The 16,293-nt window shown below is 41.7% G+C and overlaps 2 protein-coding genes across 3 annotated transcripts in view; one reads left to right on the top strand and one right to left on the bottom strand.

The window, feature by feature from the left end:
- The window catches only part of Suz12 (SUZ12 polycomb repressive complex 2 subunit), a 52,959-nt gene extending 49,167 nt beyond the window's left edge, over positions 1 to 3,792 (top strand). The window contains exons 15-16 of the mRNA XM_070027251.1: positions 961 to 1,040; positions 2,877 to 3,792. Of these exons, the coding sequence (XP_069883352.1) occupies positions 961 to 1,040; positions 2,877 to 3,222 (426 nt within the window). The 3' untranslated portion in view covers positions 3,223 to 3,792. The remainder of the gene's footprint in view (positions 1 to 960; positions 1,041 to 2,876) is intronic.
- Positions 3,793 to 11,622: 7,830 nt separating this feature from the next.
- Crlf3 (cytokine receptor like factor 3) overlaps positions 11,623 to 16,293 on the bottom strand; it is a 43,750-nt gene continuing 39,079 nt past the window's right edge. For both annotated transcript variants that reach the window (XM_070027248.1, XM_070027249.1), the window contains exons 7-8: positions 15,853 to 15,965; positions 11,623 to 14,256 (exon numbers count right to left, since the gene is read on the bottom strand). In XM_070027248.1, the coding sequence (XP_069883349.1) occupies positions 14,000 to 14,256; positions 15,853 to 15,965 (370 nt within the window). In that variant the 3' untranslated portion in view covers positions 11,623 to 13,999. The remainder of the gene's footprint in view (positions 14,257 to 15,852; positions 15,966 to 16,293) is intronic.

The raw sequence follows: 16,293 nt of genomic DNA, 5'->3' as shown, positions 1-16,293 counted from the left end.
TGGGCCTGGGTGCTGTCCCTCAGCTCTTCAACTCAAGGTTAATGCTCTACCACTTGAGCCACAGCGCCCACTTTGGGCCTTTTCTGCTTATGTGGTGCTAAGGAATCAAACCCAGGGCCTCATGCATGCAAGGCAAGCAATCTCCCACTGAGCCACCTTTGCAGCTCCTATTCTTTTTTTTTTTTTTTTTTTAATGCAAACAAAATTTTTCTTAGGAGTAACAATTACAGCCATGCATGGCAGCTCAAGCCTAAAATCATGCTAGCTACTTGGGAGGCATAGATCTAAGGCTTGAGGTTTGAGACCAGCCCAAGGCAAAAAGAAATGTTTTGACAATCATTGTCTGTGCATAGTGATCATATTTACTATACTAGTTATAGGGAAGCACAGTGTTGGGGTGCACTGATGTGTACCTGTCATCTGTAGCATAATTGGGTAGCAGAAATAGCATGGAAGCCCAGTCCATCCAAGTGTAAAATGATACCAACCTCAAAAATAACCAATGCCAGCCAGGCGCCTGTGGCTGAGATCTGAGGATCACGGTTCAAAGCCAGTCAGGGTAGGAAACTGAGACTCTTCAATTGACCACCAGAAACTGGAAGTGGTGCTGTGGCTCAAGTGGTAGAGCGCCCCTTGAGCTGTAGAGCTAAGGGACAGCGCTCAGGCCCAGAAGTTCAAGCCCCCACAACCGGCAAAAACAAAACAAAACAAAACAAAAAACAATGCCAAAAGTAAGTGGCAGTATACCTGCTTATCGAGGGCAAGACCATTCAAGCATCAGTATATGAGAGATAACATGCTAATTATGGGGACTGGAAGTTGTAGCTCCTGGTAGAGAGCTTCTTAACAAGCTGAGTTTAAGGCCCCACTCCCATGAAGCACCAATTATGTCCTGCTTAAATTTGAGATATATTTACCCTTCCTCCCCCCTCGCCTTTTTTTTTTTTTTTTTTTTTTTAGCAAATTGAAGAATTTTCTGATGTTAATGAAGGAGAGAAAGAAGTAATGAAACTATGGAATCTCCATGTCATGAAGCATGGGTAGAGTATTTCTCCATTTCATCTTTATATTCTTTTGACTGTTTCAGGTTATATAAATCTACTTACCTTAGAATCTTATTTAAGTTTCCACTCATTTAGCTGTTTCCCAGTTCTTTCCCTAGTCCAAAATCATTTGGCTTGCATAAGGAAAAATGGCAATGTGAAATGGATTACAGAGAACTGGTTCCTGCTGTTAGCATGTTTATTAATGGGCCTTTGCTTTTATCTTTAAGTTTTATATTCAAAGGAAACAAAAGAAATGTCAGTGTTGTCACTAGCTGAATTGGACCTTTGCATTGTTCTTACAATGTACAAGAAAAATAATTTTTATTTGACTGCTAATTCTTTTTATACTTCCATTACTTATGAAATTAGCACATCTTTTTTGTTACTAGTATTCTTTGAAATGGGTTTTCTGAGTTGTGGTATGGAGCCTGGGGTTAAACTTGACTCAGGTAATCCTCCCACTTCAGCCTCCCCATATATCTAGGGCAGTATACATGCTTTTACCATTTGTTTCCAGGGAATACAAAAACAATACGTGTTTACTACATGCCTAGTAATTCTGAAAATTACCATTAATATGACCACAAATCCAGTGGCTGTTAGATGTGTCTGCTTCCTGTTCTAGTCAGTAATAGTTATGATCAAGTAATAGATGGTTGTATGAAATCTTTTTTTGTCTTGATATGATGCTAAATTTCAGAACATGATTTTAAGATAGGTATGTTGCTTAGTGGTTAGAGCACTTGTCTCGAATGCATAAGGCCCAGGTTTCAAACCATAGAATTACAGATTAATAATGGTTTTAGCCAGATACCAGTGTTAAGTGTTAGCTTTGAGCACAACCCTTGAGCTCAGGGACAGTACCCAGGCCAAGTTCAAGGACCAGGACTATGACGCCCCCCAAAAATAATGGTTTTAGTCACGGTTTTTTAAGTTCTGTTTCAGTTCTTTCATCCAAATCTGTTGAAAGTGGCAGGTAGTTGGACAAGGCAATTTGAAAATCTGCAGGTAGGCCTATGGATTCTGAGTTTTAAGGGGTACCAGAGCAGCTATTTGATTTGCCTTCCTGGAGTTCTCAATTTCATTCATTAATCATACATAGACTTAGCACCAGTACACCCACATTTGTCTGTCATTTTTATGGGTCTGGTGCTTGATAGGCTAGTATCCTACCACTTGTCATGGCTCCAATACATCTTAATTTTTTTTTAATGTTTTCTCTTGAACTGAAATTATAAAGACAACCTTCTCAGGATCAGTGGAGGAAATAAAAGGGAGTATTGTTAATGTTTATAGAGTTCATGAAGTGGTGATGACAAAAAATATTTTATTCTTTTAATACTGCTGTATGTCATTCAGAAAACAAGAAGAAAGAAAAACACTGTTAATGGCATCTGTTTAAGATCTGGTTAGATTAAATCACCTTTTAAATTTCTAAAATGTTTCTCAGGTGATTGAATTACAACCTGACTGTAGTTTTACTGTTAAATGGTTACTTACTGGATTGGAGTGTATGTAAGTTTTAATTTTTTGTGTGTGTGTGCTGGTCCTGGGGCACAATCTTTGAGCTTCTTACTCAAGGCTGTCACTACCACTTGAGCCACAGCTCACTTCTAGCTTTTTGGTGCTAATTTGAGATAAGAGTCTCAAGTACCTTCCTCCAGGGCTGGCTTTGAACCTGTGTTCAGATCTCAGTCTCCTGAGTAGCTAGGATTACAGGCGTGAGCCACTAGTGACTGACTAGGATATAGGTTTTTCCATAATGGATATCACTATAGCATTTGACTAAAATTGTATGATTATTATTAATAACTTGTTTTTGTTAAATAGGTTTATTGCTGACAATCAAATGAATCATGCCTGTATGCTGTTTGTAGAAAATTATGGACAGAAAATAATTAAGAAGAATTTATGTCGAAACTTCATGCTTCATCTAGTCAGCATGCATGACTTTAATCTTATTAGCATAATGTCAATAGATAAAGCTGTTACCAAGCTTCGTGAAATGCAACAAAAACTAGAAAAAGGAGAATCTGCTTCTCCTGCAAATGAAGAAGTACCTGAGGAACAGAATGGGACAGCAAATGGATTTAGTGAAATTAATTCAAAAGAGAAAGCTTTGGAAACAGATGGTATCTCAGGGGTTTCAAAACAGAGTAAAAAACAAAAACTCTGAAAAAACAAATCTAACCCTATATATGGACAAACACTGAAATTGCATTTGAGGGAATTCAGCCTCTAGGAAGAGTTATTTTGTATTGTATTTGTTAATCCTAGGTTCCAAACAGGCACATTAGATGAAGTAAATGATTTCAACAAGGATATGTGTCAAGGTTCTGCTTTACTTCATCATGCAGCATCACATGCTTACCCACTTTATTGATGTCATTGAAACTTTTTGTTTGAGCATGAAAAGCAGTACTTCAAAGGAAGTATTATAACCGCTACTATTGTTTTAAGAAATATATTGAATTAATCTAGAAATTTCATATATTTAAATTATTATGCTTTGGCATTTGTGACTGGCTATTTTTCTACTTTGTAATCATGAGACATTTTGAGAAAGGAAAATTGGAATGTAATTTGCTTTTTCCTTTTTTAAAGAGTGAAAAATTTTGTAAAGACATTGTACAAAAGGAAGAATTGGGGTCGCATTGGTACTTGCAGCCAAACCTTGATCCTTGATTTTGAAATCATGTTATCAACTTAAAATGAAAAATCACAATACAAGATATTTGACATCTTAGTCCATGTTTCAATTGTAAAGTAGCACTTGTTCATCTTAGGCCTGTTTGAGAAGGCATTACCTTCCACACTGTTTTCCGGGATCTTGTGTGGGCTGATGAGTTGCTGGCCATTGGCTTTCAGGTGGGTAATTTTTTGCTTTGCATACCCAATATATTTAAAAAAAGAAAAAAAAAACACAAAAAACTTGAACATTTTCTCCTTTCATTTTTTTATCAGTTGGGTAATCACGTGGAAAATTTTGCTGTACACATTTTTACATTAGGTTTGTAAATGAAGGGAGATCAAGTTTGAGATTTTTAATATTGCCACTTTCAGGAGGGCGTAGGGACAGTGTCTATAAAAAAGAAACAGAAAATGTTATACTTTTTTTTTCTTTGCAAGGATGTCTTTGTAATGTATTTTCTGATCTGAATATCCGATACAGATAAGCTGACTTGAATTGTTTGGAGCAATTTTGCCCTGTGTTGTGTGTTTTACGCACATGTATACGGTTGGATTTTTTCCAACAGAAAGCAGTTTCACTACTGGCACATTAATGAGTGAGCACCAATAGGTTTGTATTCCAACTCCAAGCACTGTGGTTGAGTAACATCACCTCAATTTTTTATTGTCCTTTAAAGATGTTGCATTTTCATATTCTTTATTTATAAAGGATCAATGCTGCTGTAAATACAGGTTTTTTTATTTCATTCCACCACCATCAGATGCAGTTCCCTATTTTCTTTAGTGAAGGGATATATAAGCTTTCTAATGGTGTCTTCAGAAATTTATAAAATGTAAATACTGATTTGGTTGGTCTTTAAGATGTGTTTAACTGTGAGGCTATTTAATAATGTGGATGTGATTTGTCATCCAGTATTAAGTTCTTAGTCATTGATTTTTGTGTTAAAAAATAATAGGAAAGAGGGAAACTGCAGCTTTCATTAGACTCCTTGACTCCCTGTGGAGTTACAGTAAACTCCCATCTTGCCTCTGGGTAGTGGGTTTCCAGCATTTCTCTTGGGCTTTAATTTGCTAAAGCTGTGCACATATGTAAAAAAAATGAAAAAAATAGATTATTTTAGGGGAGATGTAGGTGTAGAATTATTGCTTATGTCATTTCTTAAGCAGTTAATGCTCTTAATGCTTAAAAGAAGGCTAGCATTGTTTGCACAAAAAGTCGGTGATTCCCTCCCCCAAATAGTAATGAAATTACGTCTGTTGAGTAAACTTTTTATGTCATCTTATAATAAAAGCTGAAAAAAACCTTTGTTTCTATTTATAAAAAAAATGCTTTTCTATATGTACCCTTGATAACAGATTTTGAAGAAATCATGTAAGATGATAAAGCATTTGAATGGTACAGTAGATGTAAAAGAAATTCAGTTTAAAGAACATTTGTTTTTACATTAAATGTTTATTTGAAATCAAATGATTTTGTACATAAAGCTCAATAATATAAAAGTTGTGTTGGTTCCTCTTTGCTGGTTTGTCATTATAGGCCTTGTTAATGTATACATTAAGGTTTTGACTTAAGCCAGGCATGATTTGGCATTTGACTGTCATTCTAACTAGGGAAGTCTAAAATGGGCAAAGTGTTGCACAGGCATACATCTGCAGGAAGTGAGACCCTCATCTAAAAAATAGCCAGGAAACCGGGCACTGGGCACTTATGCCTGTAATTCTAGCTACTCAGGAGGCTGAGATCTCCTGAGGACTGGTTCAAAGCCAGCCTGGACAGGAAAGTCTGAGACTCTTCAATAAACCACTAGAAAGCCGGAAGTGGCACTGTGGCTCAAGTGTTAGAGCACTTGCTGATGAGCTCAAGGATAGGGACCAGGCCTAGAGTTCAAGCCCCACAACTGATAAAAAAAAAAAAAAAACAACCAGGAAAAATGGGCTGGAGGCATGGTTCATTGGTAGAGTGCCTGCCTGGCAAGGAGGAAGCTTTGATTTCAAATCCCTCCCCTTTTCCCTGCCCCCTAAACTTCCCCCAAAAGATTTGAGTGGTAAGGATCAAAAAGTTCAATAGTCTCAAGTAATGAGTCAGTTAATCAGGAGAAAAGAATGTGGAGCTATCAATTTAAAACTCTTTAAAAGTAAGTGGCATAATGCATACGTTTTCACAGTGCTGAGGACTGCCTTGTAATGCCTCTTTCCCTGGACATGTATAGCCACCTATTTTTATTTTTTGTCAGTTGTGGGGGGTGAACTCGGTCTGGGTGCTGTCCCTCAGCTCTTCAGCTCAAGGCTAGCGCTCTACCACTTGAGCCACAGTGCCACTTATTGGCTTTTTTCTGCTTATGTGGTGCTGAGGAATTGAACCCAGGGCCTCATGCATGCAAGGCAAGCACTCTACCACTGAGCCACCTTCCCAGCCCAGTCATCTATTTTAGTGCACCTACACGCTCATAAAGCTATGTGCATTTCTTTTCTGAGGAAAACATGGTTTTCTAAAGCTGGGCAATGGTGGCTCATGCCTATAATCCAAGATGTGTGGAGGCCCAGATCTCAGGTTCAAAGCCATCCCCAGGCAGTAAGGCCCATGACTGACTGACCTCCAGTTATCCACCAAAAACCAGAAGTGGAGCTGTGGCTCAAATAGTAGAATACTAGTCTTGAGCCAAAAAAAGAAAAAAGGCTAAGAGAGTGCTTACTTGGGTCCTGAGTTCAACCTCCTAGACCAGTACACAAGCATGTCTGATACTGCAGTGAAGACCCTAGGGCTCTGACAGGCTGATTGTGTTGAGCACCAATGAAATTGGAAGGCTAGAGGAGAGGGTAAATGAGGATGAATTTGGTCAAAGTCGTTTGCAGGTAGGCAACTAAACCTGTTGAAATTCTTAAGTATAGGAGTAGGCTGAGGGAGAGTTACAAAGTGGGCAGGTTGATCCAGATACGTTGTAACACCAAGGTAGAATTTTAATAGTAGAGCACTACAGCCCCAAAGCTCAGGCAATAGTGCCCAGGCCCTGAATTCAAGTTCTAGAACTGGCACCTATAAAAATGCACAGAAAAGACAGTTTTGTTGTGGCCAACATGAAATTTCACGGAGTAAAGGTTTTGGCTAGAGATGGAGTGACTCATGCGTGTAATCCTATCTACTCAGGATGCTGAGATCTAAAAAAATCTCAAGCAATTACATAAGACATCCAATTAACCAGCAAAAAAACAAAATGTGACAAGTGTAGAGTGCCAGTTCTGAGCAAAAAAAAAAAAAAAGCTCATAAGCTCACCTAGTTTAAGACCCAGTACTGGCACAAAAAAGTTTTTGTAAGAGAAAGTTTTTTATCTTTTTTTTTTGGTCAGTCCTGGGGCTTCAACTCTAGGCCTGAGTGCCATCTCTAAGCTTTTCAGCTCAAGGCATATTATCTACCACTTGAATCACAGCATCACTTTCGGTTTTCTGGTGGTTTATTGGAGAGTCTCATGGAGTTTCCTGCTCTCCCTGCGCTGGCTTTGAACTGTGATCCTCTGATCTCAGCCTCCTGAGTAGGATTACAGGTGTGAGCCACCAACACCCGGCTGGTGGTTGATTTTTTTCTTTTTTTGTCAGTCGTGGGTCTTGAATTCTGGGCCTGAGGTGCTATCCCTCAGCTCTTCAGCTCAAGGCTAGTGCTCTACCACGGAAGCAGCGCCACTTCGGTTTTCTGGTGGTTTATAAGAGTCTAACAGCCGGGCACTGGTGGCTCACGCCTGTAATCCTAGCTACTCAGGAGGCTGAGATCTGAGGATCGCGGTTCAAAGCCAGCCCGGGCAGGAAAGACTGTGAGACTCCTATCTCCAATAAACCACCAGAAAACCGGAAGTGGCGCTGTAGCTCAAGTGGTAGAGCGCTCGCCTTGAGCTGAAGAACTGAGGGACAGCACTCAGGCCCAGAGTTCAAGCCCCACGACCGCCAAAAACGAAAAAAGTCTAACAGACTTTCCTGCCGGGGCTGGCTTTAAATCTCGATCCTCAGATCTCAGCCTCCTGAATAGCTAGGATTACAGGTGTGAGCCACTGGAGCCTAGTGTGGTTGACTTTTTAAAGGACTAGTGTTGCCAGGTGTCAGTGGCTCACGACTCCCTCTAATCCTAGCTACTCAAGAGGCTGAGATCTGAGGATCTCTGTTCAAAGCCAGCCCGGGCAGGAAAGTCTGTGAAACTCTCATCTCCAATAAACCACCAGAAAACCAGAAGTGGTGCTGTAGCTCAAGTGGTAGAGCGCTAGCCTTGAGCTGACAGCGCTCAGGCCCCACGACTAGTGTTCAAATTTACTTGCCGGGCTGGGAAGGTGGCTCAGTGGTAGAGCGCTTGCCTTGCATGCCTGAGGTCCTGGGTTCGATTCCTCAACACCACATAAGCAAAAAGAAAAAAGCCAGAAGTGGCGCTGTAGCTCAAGTGGTAGAGTAGCCTTGAGCTGAAGAGCTGAGGGACAGGGCCCAGGCCAAGTTCAGGCCCCACAACTGGACACCCCCCACCCCCCAAAAAAATCAAATTTATTTGCCATAACTCAGTGTGGCTTACACCTGTAATCATTGCTACTCTAGAGGCTGTGATCTAAGGACTGTGGTCCTGGGGTCAAGACCTAAGACAAAAGAAAAAAAAGAAAAAAAAATTACCAGATACCCGTATATTAGACATCTCACACTTAATTTTGCCAACCAGTAAATATATGAACAGAAGTATGACATTAATTTTTTTTATTTTGCCATAAAACCTGGCATGTGTCATGGTTTCATAAGGGACAAGAAAAGCAAGACCTGTAATTTCAGAATAAAGAATAGTATTTTAAGTAGAATCCCTATAGTCCCTATAGAATCAACTAGTTACTAAAAATGAAAAAACGAAAAGCATCATCTTCACTGAGAGCAATTAAACCAGAATTTCTGCTCACTGTAAAAACTCTCCAGGTGATTTTTTTTTTTTTTTTTTTGGTCGGTCGTGGGCTTGAACTCTGGGCCTGGGCGCTGTCCCTCAGCTCTTCAGCTCAAGGCGAGTGCTCTACCACTTGAACTACAGCGCCACTTCCGGTTTTCTGGTGGTTTATTGGAGATAAGAGTCTCAGGGTCTCTCCTGCCAGAGCTGGCTTTGAACCGCGATCCTCAGATCTCAGCCTCCTGAGTAGCTAGGATTACAGGTGTGAGCCACCAGCGCTCGGCTTTCTCCAGGTGATTCTAACATGCTACTAAAAGTTGAGAAGGAGAGGCTGGGAGGGTAGCTCAGCGCATGAGGCCCAGACCCAGAGTTCAGGCCCCATGATCGGCCAAAAAAAAAAAAAAAAAAGTTGAGAAGGAGAAGAGTCTGGGAAGTTAATTTCCTGGATTTACAGCAGATATCACAAATACCCAGAGGGTCAGCAATTAACTGAAGTTACACAACTAGTTTATACACAAGTAGAGACCCAGGATTTCCTAAAAGAGAAAAAAACCATACAACTCAAAAGAACAGTCATTAGAGTAGCCTCAAGCTTTTCTACACCAGAAGCTAGAAAACCCTGGTGCAATTCATTAGAATTCTGATGAGAAATATTCATCAGCCACTATCAATGGCCTGTGAGATACTATGAAGAGATTGTCAGACCTTTATTCTCAAAAAAGAAATTACTCCCAAGACTCCGTTCTTCCCAGGAAGAGGAGGAAGTTCTCCACTAAAACCCAGGAGTAAGTGCTGGGTAGGCACCTGCCCAGCAATCAAGTCCTAGAGTCAATTTGCCACACAGCAAAAGATTAACAGTATGAGTATAACCCAAGAAAGAAAACGACACTGGAGACATGAAATCCAACTCTGGATTTGGGGCTGCACTAGCTACATATTATCAACACAATTCTGTTAATGTCAGTAACTGAGTAAATCTCACTTCTTGATCTTGTGCTAATTCTTTCATATTTAGTAGACAGTGCTACATTACTCCACTTCTACAGCGAAATTCTCGTTTTGTATTCCACTTGTTATTTGATAATAACATCTAATATTTAGCATCAGAATAATTCTTTTGACAAATAGGCAGTCTTGAACTAGGGGCCTTGTCTTGTGAGGATGCAGTCTACCATTTGAACCACACCTCTAGCTCTGCATTTTAATAGGAGACAAGAGTTTTGAGGACTTTTCTGCCCTAGCTAGGTTCAAATCTCAATCCTCTGGATCTCAGCTTCCTGAGCCAGGATTACAGGTGAATCACTGGTGCCCAGCAGAACTTAGCTTTTTGTTGTTGTTGTTTTTGGGTCTGGTCGTGGGGCCTGAACTCTGGGCCTGGGCGCTGTCCCTCAGCTCTTCAGCTCAAGGCTAGCGCGCAACCACTTGAGCCATAGCACCACTTCCAGCTTTTTTTTTTTTCCCCTGCTTATGTGGTGCTGAGGAATCGAACCCAGGGCCTCATGCATGCAAGGCAAGTGCTCTACCACTGAGCCACCTTCCCAGCCCCAGAATTTAACTTTTGAGAAGGTGAGGTAGTAAAGTTTTCCCTCATTCTTCATGCTAAAAAGCCTTAAAAAATATAAACAGCTAATATAAGAAGACTGAGAAACCTGGGTGGATGAGAGCTTAAGACAGGTGTCCTTAGAAGACACAGAAGGACTAGGTGGCCAAGTGCACACAGGCAGAGCCTGGAGACAAGCAGCCACAGACCAAGGAATGACTGGAGCTGGCAGAGGAGGGAGAGGGCAAGGAAGAGGTCTCCTGATGTCTTCGGAGTGAGCACTCTGGCCAACACCTTGGCTGGTTTCTCTCCTGAAGAAAAAGGCAAATTTATAGTAATTTATTATGGCAGCTTTAGAAAACTAACACAAGAAATAAAGTCCCCAAAATCCTGCCTGCCTATTCCCACACACCGGCAAAGGACAAGCGGAGGACCTAGAGTTCCATACACGGAAAGCTGTAATGAGGCTCAACAGCTCTGTTAGAATTGTCAGTGGAGTCCAAGAAGGGAGACGTTTCTTTTTTTCCTGGTACTGAGGACACACAGGCTTCAGTTACTTTGTGAAAGGCTGTGTAGGTACAGGGGATGAGGAACAGATAATTTCAATGTGTAATAAATGAAAGGAAGAAAATGACATTTACATTCATGCGGCTCCAGTTACACACGTGTCAGGCACCAGGCTCTGTACTAAATAAAGGAAATGTAAGAGCAGCCACATAATCTTCCACATGTGACAATGGTTTGTACTTAAAACATGGTAGAAAGCCGGGCGCCGGTGGCTCATGCCTGTAATCCTAGCTACTCAGGAGGCTGAGATCTGAGGATTGCGGTTCAAAGCCAGCCTGGGCAGGAAAGTCCATGAGACCAGAAGTGGCACTATGGCTCAAGTGGTAGAGCGCTCTCCTTGAGCTGAAGAGCTCAGGGACAGTGCCCAGGCCCAGAGTTAGCCCCACGACTGACAAAAAGACAAAAAAAAATGGTGGAGGGGCGGGAAGAACACAGCTGGGATAGGGAGAACGATGGAAGAGGTGACTCTGATCAAGAAGTATGGATACTTACAGACAAGGTAACTAGCTATTTTGTCTGGTTTTTTTTTTTGCCAATACTGGGGCTTGAACTCAGGGCCTGGGCACTGTCCCTGAGCTTCTTTTGCTCAAGGCTAGCACTTTACCACTTGAGCCACCGTATCATTTCCAGCTTTTTCTGTTTCAGTGGCACTAAGGTGTTGAACCCAGGGCTTCATGTATGCTAGGCAAGCACTCTTATCACTAAGCCACATTCCCAGGCCCACCAGTAGATTGTAATCCCCTTGTGTACAACCTTTTGAAGTTCAGAAGACTAAACAAAGTCTGCGGCTACAAGGTGCTTTTTGCCCTTTGCAAAGGGAGGGAAAAAAAAAAAGTAATATTAAATTTTGATTCATTAAATCTCACCAAACAATACACACATATATCTTTTCATCGTTTATTTGTTTCAGAAGGCTGGACAAAGCATCTTACATTCTTACATTAACAGTCACTGCATAAGGGAAAAGCTTATTATGTTAAAAAAAAAAAAAAAGGCAAGGAGAAAGGGTCTTGATTGTCTAATAGGGAATTTGAATCCCCAAATAAATTATCTTACAAAAATAGCACACCTGCTTCTCCACTTTTGTTATTGATAAAAATGAAAAAAAATTCATATTAATAATCTGTAGGTTGGTAGTAACTTAAGACCACTTAAAAAAAAACATATTTAGTCCTTAAAATAAATATTTTACAAGTTCAACTTTAAAAGAAATAGGTCAAGTATTTACCCAATATTTCTGTGGTCCATTGGAAGACCATTTATCCAAACAATATCACACTGAACCCACCAACAGTCATGCATTATTGTGGCTAGACACATGAGACAGCCACCACCGCCCTGGGTTACTTCTGTAATAGTGTCATCCTTCCAATTCCTCCAAACCATTTGAATCCTGCTGCAAGAACGAAAGGCCATAGTTTCTTATCACAGACAATTGCTTGAGCTTTGTAAAAAGAAAACAAAATATGCAGAAATTATGAAGCTTTTCAGGTAGAAAGATTATACTGAGCATGGGATAAACATTAACACTGCTTGCAAATACCTGAACACAGAGCTGGTGTGGAGAACACAGAACTGAATGCCTATGGCAGAACTTTGCCATCTACCCCTGGTTTCCACTCAGGGCCTCACAGTTGCTAGGGAGGTGCCTGACTTGCTTTTGACTTATGTTCAACTTGAGTCATGGTTCCATCCCTTTACGTTTATTATTTTTCAGGTAGGATCTCACATTTTGCTGAGGGCCTATTATCCCTCCTATGTAGCTGGGATGACAGATTCTCACAACAGTGCCCAGCTTATTTGTTGAGATAAGGTCTCACTGACTTCTGGGTTGGGTTGGCCTCAAAGCTGGATTCTCCTGATAGAGGATCCAAATAGCTGGAAGTACAGTTGTGAGCCACTGTGCCTGCACTATTTCTGTTGTTTTATTCCAGAGTTTTACATGGCCTTGGATACTGATGGAGATTTTAGAAAATGAATGTTACAGTGAGGTGTTTTTTTTGTTTGTTGTTTTTTGGCAATTGTGGGGCTTGAACTCTAGGCCTAGGTGCTATGTCTGAGCTATCTCTCATGGACACTTACGGTTTTTGAGTGGTTAACTAGTGATGAGTCTCATTAACTTTCTTACCTGGGCTGGCTTTGAACTGCGATCCTCAGATCTGAGTTTCCTGAGTAGCTAGAATTACAGGCATGAGCCACTGGTGCTGGGCACAATGAGTTTTTCTATTCTAAAAACCAACATTAAAAAGTACAGTGGAGGGGCTGGGAAGGTGGCTCAGTGGCAGAGTGCTTGCCTTGTATGCATGAAGCCCTGGGTTCAATTCCTCCACACCACATATGCAGAAAAAGCCAGAAGTGGCACTGTGGCTCAAGTGGTAAAGTGCTTGGTTTGATCTGAAAAGCTGAGGTACAGCGCCCAGGCCCAGAGTTCAGGCCCCAGTAAGAGACAAAAACAAAAAACAAAACAAAAAAACAGTGGAAGGGTATGTTTTTTTTTTTTTTTTTTTTTTACTTTCCCAGACTTTTACAGCTAATTTCATTTTTATTGTGTTGTGGCATTTTATTTTATTTATTTATTTATTTTGGTCCGGTCGTGGGGCCTGAACTCTGGGCCTGGGCGCTGTACCTCAGCTCTTTAGCTCAAGGCTAGTACTCTACCACTTGAGCCACAGCGCCACTTCTGGCTTTTTTCTTTTCTTTTTTTGCTTATGTGGTGCTGAGGAATCGAACCCAGGGCCTCAGGCATGCAAGGCAAGTGCTCTACCACTGAGCCACCTTCCCAGCCCGTGTTATGGCATTTTAACAGTAGGCTAAAAACAAAAATAAATTATGGTTTTGTCTGCACTGCTCAACTCTCCTATTACTAAAATATTAGAATACGAATCTGGTAAATGCTTTTCATTTGCAACAGCCAAAGAGATGAATTCAGCTTTTATAAATCAGCTATAGCCGGGCGCTGGTGGCTCACGCCTGTAATCCTAGCTATTCAGGAGGCTGAGATCTGAGGATCGTGTTTCAAAGCCAGCCCAGGCAGGAAAGTCCGTGAGACTCTTATCTCCAATAAAAACCACTAGAAAACTGGAAGTGGTGCTGTGGCTCAAGTGGTAGAGAGCTAGTCTTGAGCTGAAGAGCTCAGGAATAGCGCCCAAGGCCAGAGTTCAAGACCCACAACCAACCAAAAAAAAAAAAAAAAATCAGCTACAACCACAATGAAGATAGCTACAGTAAATCCTGCAAATCAAAGCCATATATGCAAACTTTTAAAACACCAAAACTTTCCATCCTGGATAGAAAAAGGAGCATCCAAAATAAAGAGAACCACAAGACTGATCAAGTAACCAATCAAAAACCACTTCTCTGTTATTTGAGCTAATAGTCACTCGGAGCTTGAAGTTTCCACTTTCATTATTATTGGTGGTTCCGAGAGTCACAGCTTCAATGTCAAAGGTGACGGTGGATCCAGAAGTAACTGCAGGCAACTGATTAGTCATTTCTTTTCCATTGACAAAGACGGCACCTGAAATGTTAGTTATTTACCCATGAGTAAGGATAAGAGACTGACATGGCTTCTTGATGAATAGTAACAGCTCATTTCCTAATTCAGAAAAAGAAAGTATCTGCCTGGCACAGGTAGCTCATGTGTATATCCTAACCACTCAGATATCTGAGGTCTGAGGATCTTGATTCAAAGCCATCCTGGGCAGGAAAGACTGTGAGACTCTTATCTCCAATTAACCCCCAAAAAAGCCAGAAGTAGAGCTGTGGCACAAGTGGTGGAGTGCTAACCTTGAGCAAAGAAGCTCAAAGACAGTGCCCTGGCCCTGAATTCAAGTCCTAGAATACGGGCTGGGAAGGTAGCTCAGTGGTAGAGCCCTTGCCCTGCATGCATGAGGCCCTGGGTTCCATTCCTCAGCAACACATAAGCAGAAAAAAAAAGTCGGAAGTGGTGCTGTGGCTCAAGTGGTAGAGCATTAGCCTTGAGCTGAAGAGCTGAGAGACAGCCTCCAGGCCCAGAGGTCAGGCCCACGACCGGACCCTCCTCCCCCCAAAAAAGAATAGAATAGAAAAAAAGGGAGGGAGGGGAGGGCAGGGAGGAAACGGAAGGAGGAAGGAAGGGAGGGAAGGGAGGGAGGGAAGGAAGGAAAGAAGGAAGGGAGGGAAGGGAGGGAAGGAAGGAAGGGAGGGAAGGGAGGGAAGGGAGGGAGGGAAAGAAGGAAGGAAGGAAGGAAGGAAGGAAGGAAGGAAGGAAGGAAGGAAGGAAGGAAGGAAGGAAGGAAGGAAACCAGCAGCCAGCCAGCCAGCGGGGAGCTGTGACTCACACCTGTAATCTTAGGTACACACAAGAAAAGGAGAAAGAGAAAAGAGGAGAAAGAGAAAAAGGAAGGGAGGGAGGGAAGGAGGGAGGGAAAACATTTCATAATGCTAAGAATTAATTATGCTACTCGCCCCTTCTCCATGGCAGGAGAAAACGTTACAGCCCCAATCACGTTTTTTTTTGGGGGGGTCTGGTCATGGGGTCTGAACTCTGGGCCTGGGCGCTGTCCCTCAGCTCTTCAGCTCAAGGCTAGTGCTCTACCACTTGAGCCACAGCGCCACTTCCAGCTTTTTTCTTTTTGCTTATGTGGTGCTGAGGAATTGAACCCAGGGCCTCAGGCATGCAAGGCAAGTGCTCTACCACTGAGCCACCTTCCCAGCCCAACCACATTTTAAAACACTGGTTCAGGGTTCTACTTTTTCCACTAGAGACTGAATTTCCCATGTGAATTTTACCAAAAGAAAATGGACACTTATTACAAAATTACAACCTGTGAAACAGCAAGATTTTTTTTCTTGGTCGTGGGGCTTGAACTCTGGCCCTGGGTGCTGTCCCTGAGCTCTTTAGGTCAAGGCAAGAGCTCCCACCCAGCAAAAGCAACACTTAATAAAAGTTGTGGAATGTAGCTCAGTAGTACAGCATTTGCCTCATATGCACTGAGATCTGGGTTTAATCCCCAGCACTCAAAAAGAAAAGGAAGATCTAAACGTCTCTTGTATAATAGGGAGAGATTCCTATTTTGAGGGTAATTAGCATGTTTCAAGGGCACAGTTACTAAGGACAATCACTCATGCTTACCATTTGTACTGATGCACACAGCTCGATCCCGCTGCAGAGAGTCACATCCATTTTGCTTTTCTGCACACACTCCTATACTGTCTCTTCTGTCCGGCTGACCCACAGTTTCAACTCTGTCAATGACATAAAGGTCATCTCATCATTTTTGTCTGAATATAATGTGATACCTAATAGTCTCTAGCTGAAAAAGAGCAAGTTCTTTTCTAAAGAACAGCAATAACAAGAAGTTTACATTCTGGGTACTGTTGTAAATATTTCATAGTTGTAGTGTACAAATGGCACTTAGGTCAATGACGTACCACATATATGAAGATGGCCCCCTAAGATTATGGGACTCTTTATTCTCCCCTTTCTATATATAGGCACATAATGCAGTATGCAGTAGAATACCATGCAGTGCAAGTCCAGACTAGGAGCTGCAGTTTATACCATGGAGCCTTG

The sequence above is a fragment of the Dipodomys merriami genome, unplaced genomic scaffold, assembly GCF_024711535.1.
Source record: "Dipodomys merriami isolate MVZ:Mamm:240054 unplaced genomic scaffold, mDipMer1.0.p SCAF_19, whole genome shotgun sequence".
NCBI lineage: Eukaryota > Metazoa > Chordata > Mammalia > Rodentia > Heteromyidae > Dipodomys > Dipodomys merriami.
Note: the sequence above shows the minus strand (reverse complement) of the source record. Positions and strands in the feature narration are given on the sequence as shown.